The sequence below is a fragment of the Chroicocephalus ridibundus genome, chromosome 1 (assembly GCF_963924245.1).
Source record: "Chroicocephalus ridibundus chromosome 1, bChrRid1.1, whole genome shotgun sequence".
Classification (NCBI taxonomy): Eukaryota; Metazoa; Chordata; class Aves; order Charadriiformes; family Laridae; genus Chroicocephalus; species Chroicocephalus ridibundus.
Genome location: NC_086284.1, coordinates 20745532 through 20767372, shown reverse-complemented (window position 1 = coordinate 20767372; position 21841 = coordinate 20745532). Strand labels below are relative to the sequence as shown.

General features: G+C 41.8%; 1 protein-coding gene across 3 annotated transcripts in view; it reads left to right on the top strand.

Annotated features, from left to right (window-relative positions):
• Nucleotides 1-18300, top strand: part of EXPH5 (exophilin 5) — a 36974-nt gene extending 18674 nt beyond the window's left edge. For 2 of the 3 annotated variants that reach the window (XM_063330495.1, XM_063330505.1), the window contains exons 3-6: nt 1977-2121; nt 6660-6708; nt 8299-8425; nt 10346-18300. In XM_063330495.1, coding sequence (XP_063186565.1) covers nt 1977-2121; nt 6660-6708; nt 8299-8425; nt 10346-15663 — 5639 coding nt within the window. In that variant the 3' untranslated portion in view covers nt 15664-18300. Of the gene's footprint in view, nt 1-1976; nt 2122-3990; nt 4054-6659; nt 6709-8298; nt 8426-10345 lie in introns of those variants that run through there. The other variant, XM_063330516.1, reaches the window with a different exon arrangement.
• The last annotated feature ends 3541 nt before the right edge of the window (nt 18301-21841 follow it).

Below are 21841 nucleotides of genomic sequence, written 5' to 3'. Positions count from 1 at the left end.
TTAATTATCCTAAATATAGTGGTGGTTTCACAAGCAAAGCAGTAATGTTTACTTTGTACAAAAACTGTTTCAGTTTTACCTAGTTTTCTTAAACTAGAAGCACTTAAATGACATTTGGAATAAGTAGGTAATGTGGATTTGGGTGAGGGAGGTTTGACTGTACTGGTGGAAAACTTTTCCTGGTAACACTGGGCTACAGGCATGCCAGTGCTGATTACCAGGGCGGGTGACAAAGCCTGGAAAGTTGGGCTGACCAGGAAGGAACTTCTGGAGATCTCATTTCACAGGTTCTGTTGCCCATCCAAAATGAACATGCACAAGAAACATGGTGTGTCTATACCAAGCATGGCATTCTGTACTATCTTTTTCATCTTCCATCCAGGTAGTTTTCATGCATAATACATGCTTTTATTCCGTTCACATTTCTGCATGTCTTTCATTGAGTTCTTCCTGTTTGTGCTTCATAGCAACTGGAAGTAGAGTCATGTATTTCAAAAGAAAAGTGAAACCCTAAAAATTTTCCTGAAAATACAGACCTACGCAGAACAGATCTCTTGTCTTTCCTGGCCATTTTTCCCCAACATCCCCTCTAGTCCACAGCTATCTACTGTTTTTCTCTCAGACATGGTCTAATTGATGCATTAGCTAACTAAATTCCATGTGTTCTCTGGTATTTAACTTTGAAAGCTACTGTTTCTATTTCAGATCTGAAGAAGGTGTTGTGTGCCTTAGAGGCTTGTCTGATATTTCCAACTGTTTAAGTTGGTTTAATAAAAGGTACTAAGAAGGTACTACTTCTACCCGCAAGCCTTGCCCCGTCGATATCCCTAGACCATCCTGGCTATGGCAGAGTGCTGTTAGGACTCTCCTGATGTCATCTTCATTGTCAAGTCAAACAATGCCACCAAGAGGTTAGGCTCTAAAAAAGGGTAAAGGGTGCAGCATTTCATAACACATGGTGATTGTCACTGAAGTGAAAGCCATTTATTACACACAGGATTTAAATCACATGACATGAATTATTCATTTCATTTTGGACTAGGTCCAAAATGCTGCCCCTTGCTCTTGTTATCAGTGACACTTTGCTCCCGTTGCTGGTTTTGCTTTCTCCTACAGTCATCAGTTAAACCATTTTCAGGCTGTTATATTGTTTCAGGCGTGTGATGTTTTAAATGGAAAAAAAAAAGATGCAATGCCTTATGCCTGAGTGAAGTCTTGTTTCCTCATGTCCTCCAGTTTCTTGTGGCCTATTTTAATAGCAGACTCTGCAGTTTCTTTCCCTAATCTGTGAGCAATACTCATCCTCTCCTTCACACCAATAGCCAGCTGCTTTTACGAGGAGACTTTCTGTTTGAAGAAATCAAATCATAACCTTCCCAAAGAAATCGTTCATGATACCTTGCATTTAAAATACAGTACTGATACGCAGTTTGTAGCAGGAAAAAATGTACTCCAGTGGCCATGGGAATCCTCCATCATACAGAACTGTATGATAGAGAAGACACCTTAGTCTGAATTACCGTTATGTAGTTACATTACTGTCTATTAAACCATTGTATATTCAGGGTTGTCACATTTACATTTCTTACAAACACGAGAAGAAAGTGACTAATGATTGTGGGTGCCTCAATTTTCAAATGTCGAATTTGCCTATATTTTAAAATGGTTCTGGTTTTCAAATTGTTGGGTGCTGATTACTTTCTGAAAATCAGCCTCATTTCTCTCACGTGCATCACCCAAACCCAATAATACTTCTTGAAACTTTAGTCCTGTTTATCTTTCTCTTAGTCTTCTAGTTAGTCATTATAAACCAGCATGTCATGTAGTCTGTCCAAAAATGTTAACAAAACTGGATTTTCCTGGCATAAAAGGTAAGCAAAAGAAAATTGTTTATGAAGACATAACTTTTTTATGTATATTTTAATACTGTATTCAGTAAGAACTTGAAACGAATAACATTTTTATAATATTTTTAGATCATAAAGAATTAAAAATGTCATCTCGCACAAATCCTCAAGCACAAAAGAACACTTCAGCTTCCTTTCTGGGGTTCAGATCACCTTTTGCTTGGCTTTTCTCCTTCAGAAAATCTAGGAAAAACCAGACTCAGAAGCAACCACGGTGAGCTATAATCAGAACATACATTATTCCCAGCTTTTAAAAAAGTCTATGAATTGTGCTGTGTTTTGCTTAGAAAACCTTGTTTAAATTGTTTTTCCAGTCTCTTGCCTTTCACCTCACTGGGAAGACTGGGATTTTACTTGGTCATGTAATGACAGATTATTTGTTCTGTGTCAGAAGAATGAGGACTAAGTGGCAAGTAATAGGTAAAGTCTCTTGGCTAAAGCTATTTTGCTCAGGCTTTAAGCGTATGAAGGCCCCTAGACTTAGCAGCAGCTGCATGTTATTTCATTGCCTCTCAAGAGGACAAGGTGTAAGTCGCATGGAGATCTAGTGCCCTGTGGCTGTGATGTAACAGGAAAGCATAGCTTTCCCAGGCCATGGCAGAGAGTACCAGCCCCAGGCAGCTCTGCTGCATCAGTTCCCACCATTTCTAGCCCAGAGGCAGCTGCGAGGCACGCCTGCAGCTTTAGCTCTAGCTGGGCAAACAGGGCAGCTCTCCAGTGCTTTTGTCTTACGTGCTTCATCAGGGCTTTGGTTTCAACTGGATCTGAACCAAAGATGGTCTCATATGCAGTGCCGGAGCTCCTGTTTGTAGAGCACCCTTCTCCCTTGCCATCCACGGGGCTAAAGCTGCTGTTCAGAGGGAGCGTGGGGCTATGCTCAGGCTAGTTAGGCTGATGGTTCTCTCCTAACTTTTGTCCTGTATGGTCCTGTCTGTCAGCAACACCTGAGTGAAATATTACTGGTTTTGTGTGCGTCTTAGGGTAATGCTTGGGACTGGCAATCATAGGTAAAGGTGCATTGTGCAGTGCTGTGAAATCTAAGTATGAAGCTGCAAGATCTTTGTCTCAAAGAGCTGATTTTCACTCTCTGAGTCTCAGGCTGGTATTCTGGTCCATGCCTGGGGCTCCTAGGTGGCATGACGCTAAGACAAGGAACAGCTATAATGAACAATGACAGGGAATGCAAGCCTCTAAAGAAATGATGATTAGTCTGATACGTAGGTTTTGTAGCACAGCAGCTTGCTATTGTGGAGTGTTTGTATCAAAGCAGAAGGAGATTTAAGGAGAGGTTTGAATAGAAGCCGTGAGGTTAGCTTTGTGGATGTTTACTGGCAACAATTCTCCTACATAGCAACACAGCATAGAAAAAAATTGCGATGTTTTAACCCTGTTCCATACATGTCATCTGCTCCCTCCTCTTTCCTGTGACATGGTAATGTCCCTTATGCTGGGACACACCAACACCAGACCTGCAGAATAAAGGGGCACTTGTGTAACTGAGAATCAGATTTCAGGGGCGCCTTCTTTATCCTGGTGCACGATAAGGTAGCCAACACACAAGCAAAGGTCTAGGCTTTGCTGTAGAATCTAAGCATTGAAATGATTTCTTAATTTAAGAAGATCATAAAATAAACCATGCCTACTCATTGCATCAGCTTTTTTAAGATGTGTTTAACCTGGCTTTTCCACAGAAAATATATCCTATCTCAGGCTCAGATGCCTTTGATTTCTTACCAAGAGCAGCTTGAAAAATAAACAAGTCAATCCTGACGTGTAACTGAGCTGATTGCCACATTTTCTAGTCACGCCTCTCTGTCGAAAACTTCCCCCACCCTCTTCTAGGTGTTGCCGTGGCATGTGGTTTGCTTTATGCATAGACAAAGCACTGAAATAATCTGCCTCTCACCAGGTAGAGTTATTTGGGAGAGCTAGTGAAATACAATAGGAGGCAGCGCGGTAAATCCTGTAAGTAAGCCTAACTGGCAGAAGCTTTTAAATAGCTAAACATTAATGGCTGTTTAGAGGGTCCTTCCTGTACTGGAGAGACAGTTTCATCAGCTTTGGTGGTGTTTTGCTGTGAGAATAAATTATGGATGCTGCAAAAAGAAGTATGCTTATGTGGAGATGCAGAAGATGCTAATAAAAGGTTTGTAACTGTAGTCTGAAGGTAGTGAAATGTTTGATCACTTTTGGTTCAAAGGTGTTCGGTGTTCTTGAATTCATCCTTATTCCTTTCTAATATGTCAGTGTGATTCATATGGGAAAAGAAATGCTGTTTAATTGTGTTTTCAGCATATCTGAGTTATGTGTTTGTTGCTTGGCTGGTTTCTTATGTAGCACTGATAAGAATAGTATAGAAGAAAATGGATTAGACTGACACTAGACAACTGGGAGAAGACCTGGGGAGGACAGGTGCTTCAGTGAAAATACTAATTCGCAGCAGATTTTAATTCATGGGTTCATATTATTGTTACCAGTAGAGATAGTAGTAAGTAGAGTCATCTTTTACTTTTAATCTTACACTTGGTTGTCATAAAAAGATACATATGCATATAAGTGAAAAAGTATAAAATCTAATTTCTTGTTTTCCGTAGTGAGTGGTATTTTTCTGATGGCAAATATTTCTGAACTTGAGCAGTAATTTAACTTATTTTCTATTTATGAATAATAGATAATGTTTACAAGTCCGTGTGTGTGTGTGTCTGCGTGTGTGGGGAATAATGTAAACATTGCTCAATATCCTTAACCAAAAAAGAAACTGAATTACTTTTTCCTAAAATTAAGCAGTATTTCTCTGGAAGTAAGCAAACTTTAATTTTGAAATGCTGAAAAACTTAAAAAGAGTTCAGAAAAAAATAATGAGGCGGTTTGAGAAGTGGAGGGAAAAGATTAAAATAACCTTGTCTGTATAAGTTGGCAGGGAGGAAAATAAAGCAGGATGCAATGATCAGTTATTTCTGAAAGAACAGTGACAACAAAGACATGGTAGAATTTAGAATAATGCCAGAGGTGCAAATGAAAATTTAGTTTTTGCCTAGACTATCAGAAGACATTTCTAACTAACATGTCTACTGCATGTAGCTTCATTGCAAGGAGCAATTAACGCAACACCAGGCACAGCACCAACTGGGGAGAACTGCAGAGCAGCTTTGCACAGTAAAGCTGAAGGAGAGTGCTTATAACAAAGCTTTTACATTTTTGCTATGCATATAATTAAAATTAAGGTAACTAGCTAAGCCACAGGATTTCAATGAGCTTGGTTTGCAGGAAATCATTGTAAAAACTCTGAAACAGAAGTTTCATTCTTAATTTGTTGTAGAAGCATTAAAACATATTCAATGTTATATTAGTTTAAAGGAAGAGCTACATACATCTCTGAGTCCTGGTTCTGTAAACTTCATTCACGGGGAGCGGTAATCCACTGAATTAATGGCTGTTCATATTCAGTGCTGGAAGGAAAAAATAGTAATTTCAGATTCAGATTGTCTGGCCGGATCCTAAGCCCACTGAGGTCAGCAGGCGTGTTTGCTTTGGTTTCAGTTGGACCCCATGTCAGAGAGGAATCCTGGTTTTACAGTTCACAATTACAGAAGCAAAAACAAATTGCACCTCTCAACTGTTCTTCCCTGCCTGCAAGCACATTGCAAACAAATGACAAAGCACTTCAGGAGGAAAGGCTGGGCCACAAAGAACCTGCCAACAAGCCGGTTTATACTTGCTGTTGAAGCACAATAAAGTAGTCTGCCTGAGCACAAGAAGGTTTTAAGAGCCTAAGAACAAGGTCATTCAAAGAGACTTTGAGACAAACAGGACTGAGCAGAACTGTCTTTCCCTACTTCACTTTCTCTCAAGAATTAACTTCCTGGGAAAAAACAGTTTCTGAGACAAGGAAGAACTGGCAACAAGCACAAGCTGAGCAAAATTTCCTTCAGGGCTTTTGAAGGGACTGGGTTTGCTTAGTTGTAAAATAAGGATCTGCAGACTTGAATGGGCTCAGTGAAGTCAAGTCCTTGTTCTTCTTTCTTTAGTTTATTTTGTATTTGTATGTCTGCAAGTCACCCCGTAGAACAGAATACCTTTTATGTTCAGGGCTTCTCGGCTTGTTCTAACCACTGCATTACTCACAGACGCTCTAGCCAGTTCTCTGCCAAGCCTTTGCAGTCCTTATGGCTTGGGAAAGCAGACAAGCCATCTACCATGTGTTAAAAATTGGTACATAAAGACCGTTTTGGGAGAATAGCAACAAGTTTCAAAATTCACACCAAAATCAATCTGCTGCCTGTCTTTCCTTCACAGGGGCACAGCACAGCTCTGCATCTGAGCAGGGTGAAATGGAAAAGAAAACAATAAAATTACAGATGCAAACCACTTACAGATTTACAAGTAGTTAACTTCGGCTATTCCTAGTACTTACTAAATTATTGTAGTTTGGAAAAGGTAGTAATATCATCTTATCGTAATGCTGGACTGAAACAATTACTTCATGGCCGTTGCAGATGTCAGTGGGTTGAGTTCATTCTGGGTTCTGCAGCTACGACATTTGCAAGATGACAAGGCCAAAGTGGATGGTACATTTCCCCAGTGTGTTTTTGTTAGCAGGATTTTTTGGGGGGAAAGGATGGATTCTTCACAGAGCAATCATTTTTCAGATGTTTCTCAATAGTTGTGAAAGAGAAACTGCTGCGTTTTACTGCTGGTAAAATTACATCACGTTCCTTTTCAAATCCAATATTTAAATCCTTCTGCTTACAGATATGACACTTCTGCTAGCCCATCTTCAGCAGTGGAAGAAATGGCAACGGTAAGTAGCTTATCAACTTTATTGTCAGCAATGTTATAACAACAGCTTTTTCAAAAACTAGTCCCCTTTGTTTAGGCTGTTGATATAACACCTGTTTAAATAGAATTCTTGCAGTTCTTGTTTTAACCACTGAGTAAAATGTCTGTGTTGTGAACCTGTTGAATGCAGCATTATGAGCTTGTCCTGTTAACTGTCCAAGTCCAAAGCTTCCCTAGGTGAGCCCTACGTCTAGCTCTGGTCAGGTTTCAGTTCTCTCATAATGACGGAATAATTACATGGATAATTTCCTAGGCTAAAACCATCGCATATTTTGGCAACTGTAACCAACCTGCCAATAGGTCAAAACTCACTCTGAATAAATAGTCTAGTGTATTTACTTTGTTTCTTTTCATTTGTACAGGGATGAAAAAGAGTAGCTGGCTTGGGCAGGCAGTAAGCTAGAGCCTCTTCTGCAATGTTTCCATGTACAGAATTACTGTGAAAATGTAAATTTTGACAGTAGGAAATTATTTTTTGGCTGACTGTTCCATTTTATAGGCACAAGCTCAATTTAAGGATGAAACGACAGATTTATTTCTGATGTAATTTAAGTGCGCACTGTTGAAATAAACAGATTTCCTCCAAGGATGATGTTTGCTATTTTAATTGCTCTATTATCCTGTATTACTAGCATGTCTTTCTTCCTCTTCAATTGTGTAGTATAATCACAGAGGGGATTAAGAAGGTATGCAGTATATAATCAAAGGTACAGAGGAGATAAAATGGACACCTCAGCCACCTCCCTTCTCTCATATTTCAAAAACAAAGGGATAATATATATTAATGTACGACAGAACAAAATCTTATCAGAGAATCCTGCCTATTATATAAATGGACCATCATAGCTAGACAAGTCAAGTATTAGAAATATTGGGATTTTATAAGGGATTTTATTAAAAAAAAATGGAGGAAATCTCAGCTAAAATAAATCAGCAGTTCAGCAGTTGTCTGCACTTCTACCATCTGAGACTGTGAGGTGAGAGAAATATGGAAATATGGATGGGATAGGAACCTTTCCAGCTTAACATGTAAACTAAACTCAGATGGGGAATAGGATGACATTTTCCCCACTGCTAAGGTAATTTATCACAGCCCCCTAAAGTGCTGTCTTGCAATATGAAAATCAACTGTGGTTTTAAATGATTAAATCTCTGTTGGGAGGTCAGTGTGTGAATTTTAAAATGTGCTGGTCAAGGAAGAAGTGATTAGGAAAAACTAAATTAAGAGATACAATACAATAAGGATGCATATGGAGAAAATAAGTAAACTATGCACTTTATTATACGGTCATTATAACTCATGTATCCAAAACATGCTACAGCATGAGGACAAATGAGCAAATCTCCTTATTGCATATATAAAAGTCTCTAAAATGCAAGCAATTTTACAATCCTCACTTGTATGTTTTAATAATACAGTATTTAATGGACCCACAAAGAGTCTATGGGTCTCTGACCTCTGTGACTCATGACACGATTTGTGATGTAACATGAAACGTGATTTGAACCCACATGTAGAATTAAACTCATGTTTCCTTACAATTTTTAACAGGCTGAAATGTGTAATTCCCCAATGTCAACTGAAACAAGCAGTCATTCTTTTGATGCAAACCAAAATGAAATGATGGAGAAAAGTACGCAGGAATGGAATGAACAGCTAGAGAAGGAGTTTTTCACTGGTAAGTGTGTGTCCTTACTTTGTTCTGATATTATTGTTACCAGAAGTGACTGTGGCAACTGGTTTCAGAGAATTTTCTGCAAAGGCGTGGTCTGTAAAGATATGGCCCATTACTTTCTAGCATAGTGGCTACTATTTGCTCACTTCGTCTGACAGCAAAATGTCTACTCTTGACATTGACTTCAAACGTGTCACTAATCATGCTTAGAGTGCATTTTGTCTCATACGGATCCAATTCAGAAGACTCAGACCTTAAAAGTGTATATTTCTCTCTGCTGATTCTGACAGGAGCCCATACTGCATCTTTTAGATGCAGGCATAGAGTTACGTGAGAAGAATTTAATCCCAGTTACCTGCATGCATAATTTTGATAGTGATGAATTACTGGATCTGGTTTTATGAATTGTAAAGCCTCAAACCACAGAAGCAAGAGGCATAATGGCATTCAGTTGGCTTTCTGGGAGCCCTTATAGCACCAGTCGAAAGTTGCTGGTTCTTTGTTATTTTCCTCACTGCTGGGAAGCAAGGCAAGATCAGACCCAGCCTATGGGAGTACAGCAGGTACTTCCATAAACTTTCTCAGACCTATGCAAAAAAAATCTCCATGAACATTATTTTCTACCACCCAAAATGACAAGAGATCACAGATTGAAAGCATAATTGATCAGGAAGCAGTGGGTGAGTCGGCAGTGCTGGAAGAGGAGAGCACTGCATGGTGGACAGTGGTTCTTCTGAAACTCACGTGCCTGTCACTGCTTTTGGGTGTCAGTCATAACTGTGCACAGTTGCCCACTGACAGAGAAAAACTGTACATAGCTTGGCTGATGTCCTCCAAATGGAAGACTCAGAAACAACTTGGTTTTTTTCTTGTTCTAAACTGACTCCCTCATGAGTCTTCTTTTTTCTGTGCTGAAGAGAAATTTAGAAAAATGGAAAATTTTAGTACTTTTGTATCACCTTTTATTCCAACTATACGTACCTAGCAATGATTTCTTCATGATTCTGTACTATTAGCACAGATCTGTAATGACTGATCAGTCAGTCTTTTTAATTCAAATGGATTCGGTAACAAAAGAGCCATACTCATTTGTGTTTATATCTTATGTGTGCTATTTTCAAAGTACAAAAAGAATACAATTAGCAAAGGCACAATTGTTTTGGCCAGTAAAAATACTTTAAATACATTGCTGTCGCTTAGTCTATGACTGTCTTGGTTAACTGAGCTGCATACTGTTTAATTCCAGTTCATGGAACTGCCTGGAACTGTCTATATATATAAATACAGCTTTGTTGATAGAATGAATCATAGGTTCCTAACTATTTCATTACCATTTTTATCCAGAAAATGTCATTTTCAGTGCTCATTTTAAAGTAATAAGCTACAATTTAGTGGAGAATTTCTTTTCTGAATGAAACAAATGGTGGACATGCCAGACTACTGAATATGCTTGTTTGATTGTTTGTAGGATTCTGTGTTTTCTTACAGTTACATCATAACTGTGCTTTGTGAACACGCAGAAAGGTCCATGTTTGCCTAGTGAATTCTTTTCAGGGATTTTTTGCTTAAAAACTAGGTTTGGGAAGTTCACTCACACACACACATATAGCACATGAGTAAGAATTCAGACTTCAGATTGTTTTGTTTTTCTTTTCAATAGCATGAAGACTAACATTTACATAAAGAGCAGTTTTAAGATCAGTCATGGAGCAGCGCATTTTTTAACTTGTAGTCATAATGGGTGACTGCTGAAAGGTCCTGTGGAGGAAGAACATGTGGTTTGGGAAGGATTTTGAATGCTGAGAAGCTGATCCTTTCAAAACCAGTCTGATTATTAATGTAGTACATGAAACATTTTAACATAAATAGTCAGAAGATTATTAAAGAAAGCCAAAGCAAGTATCTTTTTTTTTTCCTGTGCAGTTCTAAATGATCTGGATGACCAGCTGGCCCAGGAACAAGCCCAAGACCCATTGGACAGGACAGTTTCTACTAGCAGTGCATCAAGTGTCCAATACAGTACCGCATTCCCTATTTCAAAGAGACAGACTGCTAGTAGGGGGCAACACAGAAATGACTGGAGTGACATGCCTAGCACATTTTTCCCAGATGGACTGAGAACAATAAGAGCCAAAGATGAACACAAGATTTTCATCAGACCAAGGAAATTACACAGTGCATATATAAACTGGCACCAGACAGCCTTTCAAGAAGATTACAAATATGGTGATCCAGTTGATGGAAATCCTCCTCCACTAAGCAGAAGGCTGTCTTCTGTTTCTTTCGGACGGTCTTCAGAAGGTAGCTTATATCCTCCTTCCATAACACATAACAGTGGATTTAGGCACAAGAGTTGTCTGAACAGGGGTACAGCTGGCAGAAGTTACTCTGTATGTTCCCTTCGAAGATGTCCATCATCAGTATCTTCTGACCAGCTATCAGCATCTAGTTTACAACATCCGTTGGCAAGGGAGAGCAACAATGGTTTTGTACCAAGGTTTGGTCGACAGAACCCAAAGAGAATTCCTCTGTCTTCTATTGTATGGAACAACACACCAGACTCTCCTGGACAAACATCGGCTCAAGAAAAAATGTTTAGAACGCAGTCACTGATGGAGTTTCATGCTACAGACCACGGTAGATATCCTAGCTCTTTGCAAGAAACCAAGAAATATGCATGTTACCACCCAAAACATCACTACAGAAGATCTATTTCAAGCAGTAATTGCTTTAGCAGAATTAGTTGCCCTGACAAAGCGACTTCTCCGTTGCCCTTTGATAACTGGGAAAATTATCCGTTATACAATTCGGAAAATAATCTCTCTGGATCCTACTACAGAGATACTTCTTCTCATGGCAAGTGGTATGCAAACCAAAAAAATTCTCCTTATGGAAAAAAAGACAGCTATCCTTCTTGGGCCGATATTCCTCAGTACCACAGTGATGAAGCATTTATTTCCCCTGATGCCAGCTTTGAAATGTTTATGGCTAGTTTAAATGACCAGCAGTGGGCACATACAAAGAATGCCAACTTTGGTTCACAGCGCTTGCAGAACGATTTTCACATGTATTCTCCAGAAAATATGAATATCAAAAGGATAACAAGAAGTGCAAATAGAACTTTTTCAGAATTCACCGATGGCTGTCAGCCTTGGCTAAGTTGTAACTCTTCGGTTTCTTCATCTAGTATCAGAACCGATGAGTCAGTCTTTCCTAGTTTGAAGGACCAAACAAAACCTGTAGGACTGAACAGGAATTCAGTCATCGTTACCCAAAGAAGTACTAAGGTAGACTTTACACAACTAGAAAAGGTTGAAAGTATGAAACAGCCAGATGAAGACATACCGTTACAGTCAGTTTCTCAACAAGCAGATACAAACTACATCAACACCCAGAGTTTTCCTTCTAACATCTCTGCTTCTGCCACGTTGCAAAGTGATGCATCTCTCTTTAACACAATAAGATCAAAGAGACAAACCCAAGTCACTGCCAGAGGAGATATTGCAAAAATACATACATCAAACGGTGATAAAAGACATGTAAAAATGAAGGAAAACAATTGCCCACCCAACAGTGTGTTCAGACAGCCTCCCTGTATTTTGCCAGCTGATGAGAGTAAGAAGGAACCTCGTCTTCCAAGTCAGAAAGAATGGGAACATAATCTGCATTATGCAGCAAAAAGAGGGAGCATCAAACAGGATAATCGGAGTGCAGAAGCCATTGACCAAGCTACTCCAAAGAGGCACCCCTCACTGCTGAATGTTGCTTCTGCTCCATCCACTGAAAAACTGGCAAACTGTCAAAGCATGTTGTCCTGTCCTCCTGAACGTTCATCTCGCTCCTCACAAAGCTCTGCACAAGCGCTTTCTCATAAAGACAATTCTAAATGTTTAGGAACACTAAGTAGCTCTTCAGTAAATTGCACAGTTACTGAATCTCAAGCAGAAGGTGGAAAAACAGCTCAAGTGAGCAGAACAGGTGTTACCAAAAAGATTTCACAGAAAACACCGCAAAATACAAGCACTTTAGTTACTAAGGACTGTAATGGACAATTCACTACTAGTTCTCCACAAAATGGAAATTCTGAAAATATTTATATGCATAGCTCTGATGGAGAACCCAAGACCTCTGAACATAGTTTAAGTTATTTTTGCCTTGAAAAAGAAGTGAGTAATTCACCTTGTATTGAAAGGCTTCACAAGCAAGACAGCTTGCTGAGACATAACAGTAGCTGCAGCATTACTGGCTCCCCTAGCAGAAAAAGCCCCAAATCTCCTGACCCACTTGTTATTTATTACACTTTGCCTAGAAAATCAGCTAGCATTGCTGGTAGTAGTATGTCAGATACACCCATCTCTTTGCCTAGAGAAAGTAGAACAGCATACAATTGTTTAAGGTCTGAAGCTCCACGTAGAGCTGATGCCTTTTGTTCTAATCAAAGAGATGTGTCTTGTTTAGACTCAAACCCTTCCTTTTTAACATCAGCATCATTAAATGCTGCTACAAGTAACAAAGAAAAAGATTACCCCAGTCCTTTAACCAAAAGTCGTAATGATTCAGTAAGTGGTAGTACATCAGTTGAACTGACAGACAGATGTAAACATCTAAGTCAAAGAGAATCCTCTGTGTTTTCAGATTGTAAGGAGAGGGGAAATTTTTTGCAGAAATATAAAACTACAAGCACATTTACAGTTTGTGTTGATGAAGATCATGTCAAGTATCATGAACTAGTTTCAATTTATTACACGTTACCACGGAGACATTCAAGAACATTTTGTAGCCTCTTTAGAGATAATCCAGAGGATACAGATTTACCTTGTCCCAAGGAAAACGCTCAGTCACCAAGAATACAAAACAAGAAAAATGAAGGTCATGTGAGTTTAGCAAATTTGTTTTTCCCCAGTACTTTGGAAAAAGAGGTGCCTTCATATTCTTCTGACCAAGTGTCTTCAGCTTTGGTCACACCTCAAAACTTAGGAACTGCTGTTGATAGTGAAGCTCCCAGCTCCGAGAAGGTACGTACTTCAAAGTCAATGAGTATAGCACATAACAGGAAAGATAGCTCAGCAGATTTGTCAGTAGCAGAAAATGTGCCTTCTGACACGGTGACAGAAGAAATTTCTTTTGGTGGTCCGCAATCCACTGCAATAGTGGCTAAGTCAGGTAAGGCTATTTCTGATGCTTCAAGCAGCCAAAATACAGAAATACGTCTAAAAGAAAAGAAGGAAATTTTACAAACAGCCACACCGCTAATGTCCACTTTATCAACCCCTCCCAAGCCAGGCAGACGTTTAGAGAGTCCTTTTTATTCTATTTCAACAAATAAAAATATACAGAAGGGAAACTCTGAAAACTGCTGTCAGTCCCCTAAAGTGAACACCGATAAAAATCTGAATAGCTTACTCCTGCACCCAGCGGAGAAGAGTTCCCTTGGCAGGAACGGTAACACAGAGCGTGCTGACATGCCGCTTCCTCCTGCGGAAGACACATACAGGGATAGTACCGAAGTCAAACAGAGAGTAAATCTCCTACACCAAACCACCCCTCAGTATAATAAGTGTAGTGGACTGCAACTAAGGGCTGACAGTTCAAGAAAAAATGCAAATTATTTAAACTCTGGTAGCAAAGTGCTTTCAGAGTCTCGGAACAAAGCATCTGAGGTAAGCACAGCTTCCAGTGCTGATACGTTATTTCAGCTAGATGAAGGGATTAGCACAGATATAGGTGAATTAAAGAATTCAAAAATTAAAAAAGAGCAAAACTCACAGAGTACTCAGATGGGTAGAGATGATAGTGGTGTGCAGGAAACAGAGAAGTACAGTGAAGGCAGCCTGAATATTAACTGTAAAGATAAAATCCTCAGGGTTACACAAGATCAGAAGATAACACAGAGTGCAGAAGATGAGAACAAGCTTCTCTCTGGCTGCACAAGAGACAAAGTCAAAGATATAGAAAAAAGGAAAAACAGACCTTCAATTAAAAATAAACTGGCAGCTGTGTACAAAACAAGTCGAAAATTTTCAAGTAAAAATTTACCCCCCAAGCCACACATAAGTAACATTTTTTCACAGAACGATGGAAGTGCCGCTTCTTTAGAGGTCGACGTGTCCCTTGACTCATTGATTTCAACGGATTCCCATCAGCCATTCCTGCAGTCGGACAATGAAAATCAGAATCACAGTCTGGAGCCTGATAAGAGTACGCCAAGACCAAGAACAGCTGGGAATAAGAAGACTGAAAATCAGAATGATCCTTCTTTGCTTGTTAATAGCAATTGGAGGTCTTTTACAAGCTCATACACCCAGAAGGAAGCCATCAGTCCCAAAAAAACGACAGTGAAAGTGAAAAATAGTCCAAGTCTTACAACCCTGTTTCCAGATAAAACAGTAACCACAAGAAATAAGAATTCCCACACACTTGATCTCAGGTTAGAAAGCAAAAGCCAGCCCATCTCTCCCAGTGCTACTGCATCAGACCCACTGGACGATGAGAAAAGAAGAGCTAGCAGTCGTGCCTGCACTCCTCCCTTGCCACATTTAACTGACAAAAACTCAAACACATATGTAAGCAGCTGCTTGCAGGCAGACATATGTCCAGAGAAAAACTTGACTTCCCAGACAGTGCTTGGTCAGCGTCAAAATACCTCTCAGTCTGCTAGCTTAAAAAACGCTAACTTGCACAGCTATCAGTTGTGCAAGAGTCACGCCAAAAGTCAGCGTGAGCGTCACCTTTCTGAGAGCATTTGTGCTCAAGATTCCCACGAGACCTTTGCCTCGGGAAGCAATATTCTACCAAAAGATGGTATACACGGGAAGAGATTTAAATCTTACTCGGAGCTGTTGTCTTGTGATGAAAATGAAAACTGGGCGTCGGACGATGAGAAATGTTACAGCACTAGAAATTTGATGTATCCTTCTGTTGAATTTGGTATATTTGGCAAAGAACAACAGTTGGCTTTCCTGGAAAATATCAAGAGGTCACTCACAGAAGGGCGATTATGGAGACCTTGTCTTCTTAATAACCCTGGTGCGTTCAGAGATGGAGAGACCCCTTCTATAAACAGGGCTGAGCTTTTGAGCTCCAGTTCTGCTGGGAGCAAGATGTCATCAGCTGCTTCATCCCCCCGAGAGCCAACTGATATCTACCAGGAAGACCCAGCAGCTTATTCGGACTCAGACAGTGATACCACCACCGATGATGAATACTACCTAGATGAGATCGATAAAGAATCAGAGCTATGAAGGGCCCGTGGTACTGGTGGCATGACAGCTTGGTAGTTGCTGGGCAGGCAAAAACATGTGAAATACTTTGAGCCAGTTCTTGTGCTGCTATAAATTGGTACAACTTCGTTAGTTTTAAAGAAGTTAGTATGTTACGTTAGCTGAGCATCTGAGTTTTGTATTAAATTTGTGGCTTCACCGTTGTTGTTTCTCCTAGCAGGGAAACCGAATGTTAAAAAATCCCTTCACAAAATAATAGAAGGTAAACAGCTGTGGAGCTTTGGGCAGCGCAACTCCAGAGATGGCTTTCCTCTGAGTCAGCAAGCAGTGGCTAAGGCTCCTGCCAGCTACGCAGTGCTGGAATGGATAAATTCTAGCTTGAACTACTTTTTCTTACAAGACTTAACAGAAAACCAAGAGGTTACTTTGCTGATAAATTGCTGTTTCTCCAATTTTCCTCATTTACCAGATCAAGCAGGATAATGCCAATCCATCCCACCCAACAAACACCCCCACGAAAGGAAACCTGTTCATTTTTTACAGCATATTCTGTGTGAGTGTTCTGTTTCTGCGTTCCTGGGAGGCGTAGCAGCAATGTCTCTGGTGGTGGCTGTTGTGCCGTGCAGTTCGGGCGGATTCCACACCGGGATTTTTCTCCTCAGCGTTGCAAGAGCAATGAGCAATGTGAGTTACAGAAGTGCTGCTCGTGGATGGGAAACAGCACGGCAAAGGACACAGCACTGGAAAACGCACCAGAATTCCTGAGGATGTTAAGAAACACAGCTGAGCATGGAAATCTGCTTTTCAGACATGGGAGATTCATAACAGGCACAGCTTTGGTTACAGTTGAAATGAACGGCCAGATTTCCGCCTTTGATATAGGAACAGGTTAATTTGGATTAGTAATCCCACACTTTAAACCATGCAAAATGTAAAAAGATTCACCCTCTTTATTTCCTATATAAACCTTATAGGTTGGGTCCGAAGTTGTCTTAATACTGGGAAGACAACCCTAACCAGTACAGCTCCTTACGTCCCTAAGTTCTGCCGCTGCCTCTGTGCCGGGCCGGTCCCTGGGGTGAGGCACCGGCAGCCGCTGGGTCCTTCAGGGCAGCACCACCCGAAGCGGCCCGAGAGGACACTTGGCCGGGTGGTGAGTGCGCTGTACAGACTGGCCGGTTTTTACATACGAAGTAAATAAAAAGAGTAAGAAATGCCCATTGCCTTTTGCTAAGTTACCGTCCCTTTTTGGTATTTTTCAACTATTCCCACTGTCACCATGGTACTTTTTATCCTTCAAACTGAATGCTGTAAACATTTTCCAGTGGCTCTTCTTTGGCCACACTAATAATGTAGTATTATTACTCAGTAGCCAAAACTCCTCCCTGGCCATTAAATTTCTAACTAAGCTTTGTTCTCTTTTTATACAAAATCAGAAGTGGCTCACTGAGCCAGAAGATAGTATTTTTAAGTAATTAAACATTTACTTCTGCTTTATTTCTAATTTCACATACGGTATAAAATGATGATCCATATTTTTGATACGCTTTCTAATTCAATAAAATTTCTGTAGGATGTAATTATATTTTTGTAACTGGAAGGACAGTATACTGGTATTTTAAAATAATATATTTCACACAAAACAAGCAATGCTTGTATCACTGGCTAGTCCACAAGAAACTAAAAGATTAAAATATTATAGTAGGTAACTGGTATCCTTATTTTTTTATACTGTAAACTTCGTTAAAGAAGTGGGTCTGTAGTTCAAATCTGCACCGATATAGAAGTATTATTACTGGGGTAGTTTGTCTTTTGTTGTACATAGAAGGACTAATATAAACTGTGTATTTATAGTCAAAATTGAGTTCTACGACATGCCTGTTTTGGAAGGATATAGGCATATGCTGACATATGCAATGCTGGAAGGAAATTACTATAATTGCAATCTTGCAAAATGTGGTATTCTAAGGAGAAATTGTGTTTCTTTGTAAATGGCTGTATTCTATGTATTCTAGTGGCCAGCCCACCCCAAACCACGACAGAACAGGATTCTGTAGAGTAAGACAGTAAAACCAACGGAGCATCGGTGAGGAATTGCTGCTGCTGTACATTTCTGCAAAATATGTTAATCCAAAAACTGGGAATACCAGCCTACATAAGATAAAGAATAATAAAGTAAACGTTTACAAGGGAAGTAAATGGTCATACAGTTTCTCTTGACTAGAACGTTTTTTAGAACATTTATGTTCTAGATGGTTTAGAACATTTTTATTTGTAAATATTTTCTACTTGTTCAACAGAAGTTGGAGTAAGTTCTCACCTTGTTGGCATAAATTTTTTTCATTTGCTATGCTATGTATGTACAGGAAATCAGGTGGATCGATTTAATGTAAGCAAGTAAAAACTGCTTTTGGTAATACATCAGTTGTGGAAGAATGCAGCCTACTGAGGATCTGTAAACTAATGTTTACACCAAATAATGGTATTCTGTAAAACAGGCGATTGGCGTAGAAACATAGGGAGAAATATCCTTTGAATAGCGATCCGCTCCATTCAGTTTAGTAGAGCCAGATTTTGACATCTTCGCTCTTCCAAGCTTTTTCTTTGGCAAAAGTGTATTCTATAAATATTCGTAATTTATAGGATTTTCATATTTAAAATTACTTGTTTGAAATAAATTCTGCATTCAAATGAAAAAATGTATTGGTACTGTGTTTATTTTTCACTTACTGTGAGTGCCATAGACAGTTTATTTGAAAAAAAATAAAATCCAGCATCTTGTTATTGTTTCCAGGGTGGTGGTGGCAAACGATGCCATAGATTTAAGACAGGGCACCCAGCCGTGCTCCATCCCATGCTGTAGGCAGCGGTCACGCCGCCTGCGTGGCTCAGGAAGGATGTGCCGTGCCGCCTTAGTGATGGGCGTACTGCTGCCTTCTCCTTCATAGAATGACAGAATCATAGAATGGTTCAGGTTGGAAGGGACCTTAAAGATCATCTAGTTCCAACCCCCTGCCCTGGGCAGGGACACCTCCCACTAGACCAGGGTCTCCAGCACACAAATAGTTTTCCGTCAGCGGTAGCATCTTTACAGTAGATGTGTTACCCCCTTAGCGAGCCATATGCCTACAACTTGCCTTAAGGAGCCAATACTCCATGTAGGGGCCAAGGGTGGTATTTGATGAGCAGTTTTACAAGGTGGCGAGCTCCACGTGAAAATCACTTCAGCTGGAATTAGGCCTGAGTGGAGGCTGGCTGCCACGTGCAGTGTGACAGGGTGTGAGACTCACCACTGTCTTTCAACCTTAATTACTACAGCCAGTATGTGTGGTACCTGAGTTCAGCGACGCAGTCTCTCAGCCTGGTTTCAGAAGGAAACATGGCTTATGAGCTAAGGTGGTGTTTCTGTCTTGATCACTCTCCACCCATTATGTTACTCGTGTCCCCAGATGACCTTTGACCTTTCTAACATCTCAGTGACATTTGAAAGAAGGGATGGAAATCTCATGGTTTCATCACAGGGTAGCTCATGCTGGGAGGGACTTCAGGAGGTTCTGCTCCAACCTCCTGCTCACAGCAGGTCAGCTCTGAGGTCAGATCGGGCTGCTCAAGGCTTCATCCAGTCCAGTCTTGAAATGTTTCAAGGATGGAGACTGGACAGCCTCTCTGGGCAACCTGTGCCTCTGCCTGACTGTCCTTATGGAGAAAAAGTGTTCCAGGCTGAGCCTCTTCTTTCAACTTATGACAGAGTTCTCTTGTCCTTCCACCCTGCATCATCTCTTCAATGATCTCCCCAAGGGCACTGGAAGCTTCTGTAAGGTCCATCCCCTCCCCGAAGCCATCCCTGCTCCAGGCTGGAGAAGCCCAGCTCCCCCAGCCTCTCCTCACAGGACCAATGCTCCAGCCCCACCACCTCAGCAGCCTGCCCTGAATTTGATCCAGTTTATCGATGTCTTGTACTGAGGAGCCCAAAGCTGGATGCAGTGTCTAGATGTGGGCTAATCAGTACTGAGTGGAGGGGGATAATGACTCCCCTCAACCTCTGGCTCTGCATCTGTTCATACAGCCCAGGCTGCCGTTGGCTGTCCTTGCTGCCAGGACTTGCTGATGGCCCACGTCCCCCTCACCGCCCACCAGGACCCCCAGGGCTGTTCCCTCAGAGCTGCTCCCTGCAGCCGGTCCCAGACCGCACCAGCGCAGGGGTGGCTCTTTCACAGAGACGGGGGCCCCATGAGCACCACCAGACCCTGACCTCCCCTCCCCAGGGTTCCCCTCACTGTGCCCATGGCCCAGGACACCATTTCAGCCCAGCCTGGAGCCATCAGTCCCTGCCCCAGCGATGCTGTCAGACATTGGTCTCCATCTCCCCACAGCCCTGCCTGGGCAGCCATGGGCCCTGCCAAGCCCGTCCCCAGGGCCCTGCAGCCACCCCAGAGCCAAGTCTGACCCCGGTTGCCCTTGCAGGGCCTGATCCTGATCTGCAGATTGACGTCCCTGCCTGACCCCAGCCCTGCCCTGTCCCCACAAGCCTGCTGGGTGATGTGGCCTCTCGGCTGCCCCAGATGCTGTTTGCCACCTGCGGGATGGGCCCTGGTGAAGCCCTGCTGCCGGCCATGGTGCTGCGTTCTCCTCAACCCCATTCCCCTCGCTGCTCCCTGACACCCAAGTGTGAAACTTTTTGTTGAATTTCATGGCCCCTTCCTCCACGCTGTCCAGGTCCCTCAGGATGGCAGCCCTGCCCTCGTGCACCACAGCTAGTCCTCCTGTTTGCTATCATCTGCAAACCCAATGATGGAGCTCTCCACCGCCTCATCCCAGGCCAGGTCCCTGTGGTGCTCCCATTCTTACCAGCTTCCAAGTAGACATGACCCGTCAGCCAGCCCCCTCTAAGCCCAGCCAACCATCATGATGGTTTTCTATCCATCTGGTTGTTCCCCACGCAGATCATAACATCCTAACTTGTATCCAAGAGCACCGTGGGAGACAGTGACATCTTGGCTAAATTCAAGGTTAAATCCCGTTCCCTGCTCTCCCCTCATCCCCAGAGGGTGAAGGTGATTGTGTTGGCCAGGCATGGTTGGCCCCTGGTCAGTCCACACTTATGGCTCCCACTCACCACCTTCTCCAAATGTGCTCCCAGCTGGTGCAGAGGGAGAGGAAAGCCACCCTCGCTGATCCCTGCCCTGAGAGCAGCAGCTGGCGACATACCACCTGGCCAAGGAGCATATACCTAACTCCAGATTAACACTACACAGGTTTTCTCCTGCCTGTCGGGATGTTGGTGGAGATCTGTGGTTATCTGAGGTGAGGGAGTTTAGGAGACTAAAGACGAAAGCAAGGAGGAAACCAGACTTGATAATTTCACTTTCAAGGAACCTGTTTTTCACGGTCTGTGTGCACAGAGACTTGAAGTTCATGTTGTTCAAACCTACGCAGCATTCATTCGTGCTGTCATTGTTTTGCATGTGAAAATCCAGGCTCGCATGGAAGATTGATTTAATTCTCCTCCAGCCTTGCAACCCCCCCATCTACCGACACCCTGAAATATTTCCTAGGAGCAGAAAACACTTCTGATAAAAATGATACAACGACCTTAGGAGAGAAATCATGGTCATGGAAGGTTTTCCCTGTTTACTTGTATTCCATCATTTTAAATCCATGAAATTACTTTGTTGTTCCATTTTCTAAAGAATAATACCACGATCCCTCTTTCCCCAACACCAAGCACAACGGCACCGATGAGGGCCACCTGCAGTACCTCACCCCCAGCCCAAGGCCTCCGGCTCTGGAAGGCGGGTGCATGCCTGCGCCGGGCTGGGCCAGGCGCTGGGCGGAGGCGTGATGCTCCCGGCAGGGAAAGCTGAGCCCAGGGGCTGGGAACAACCTGCCACGACGTCCCCACAGGGTCCCTGCTCTGTCCTCCACTTTAAATACAGTCACTGTGGGAAATCCTACAAACAGCGAGGAGGAATTTTAAATTATGTATTATTTTTTTCTTTTACAGCAGAACATAAGCTCTGTACATAAGCTGATACAGGCACTAACAATTAATATGCTTTACAGAAATGTGAAACATCAAAAAGAGAGAGAAATATGAAACTTCAAGAGAAGTGTAGCCAGCAGGTCGAGGGAGGTGATTCTGCCCCTCTGCTCCGCTCTGGTGAGACCCCACCTGGAGTACTGTCTCCACCTCTGGGGC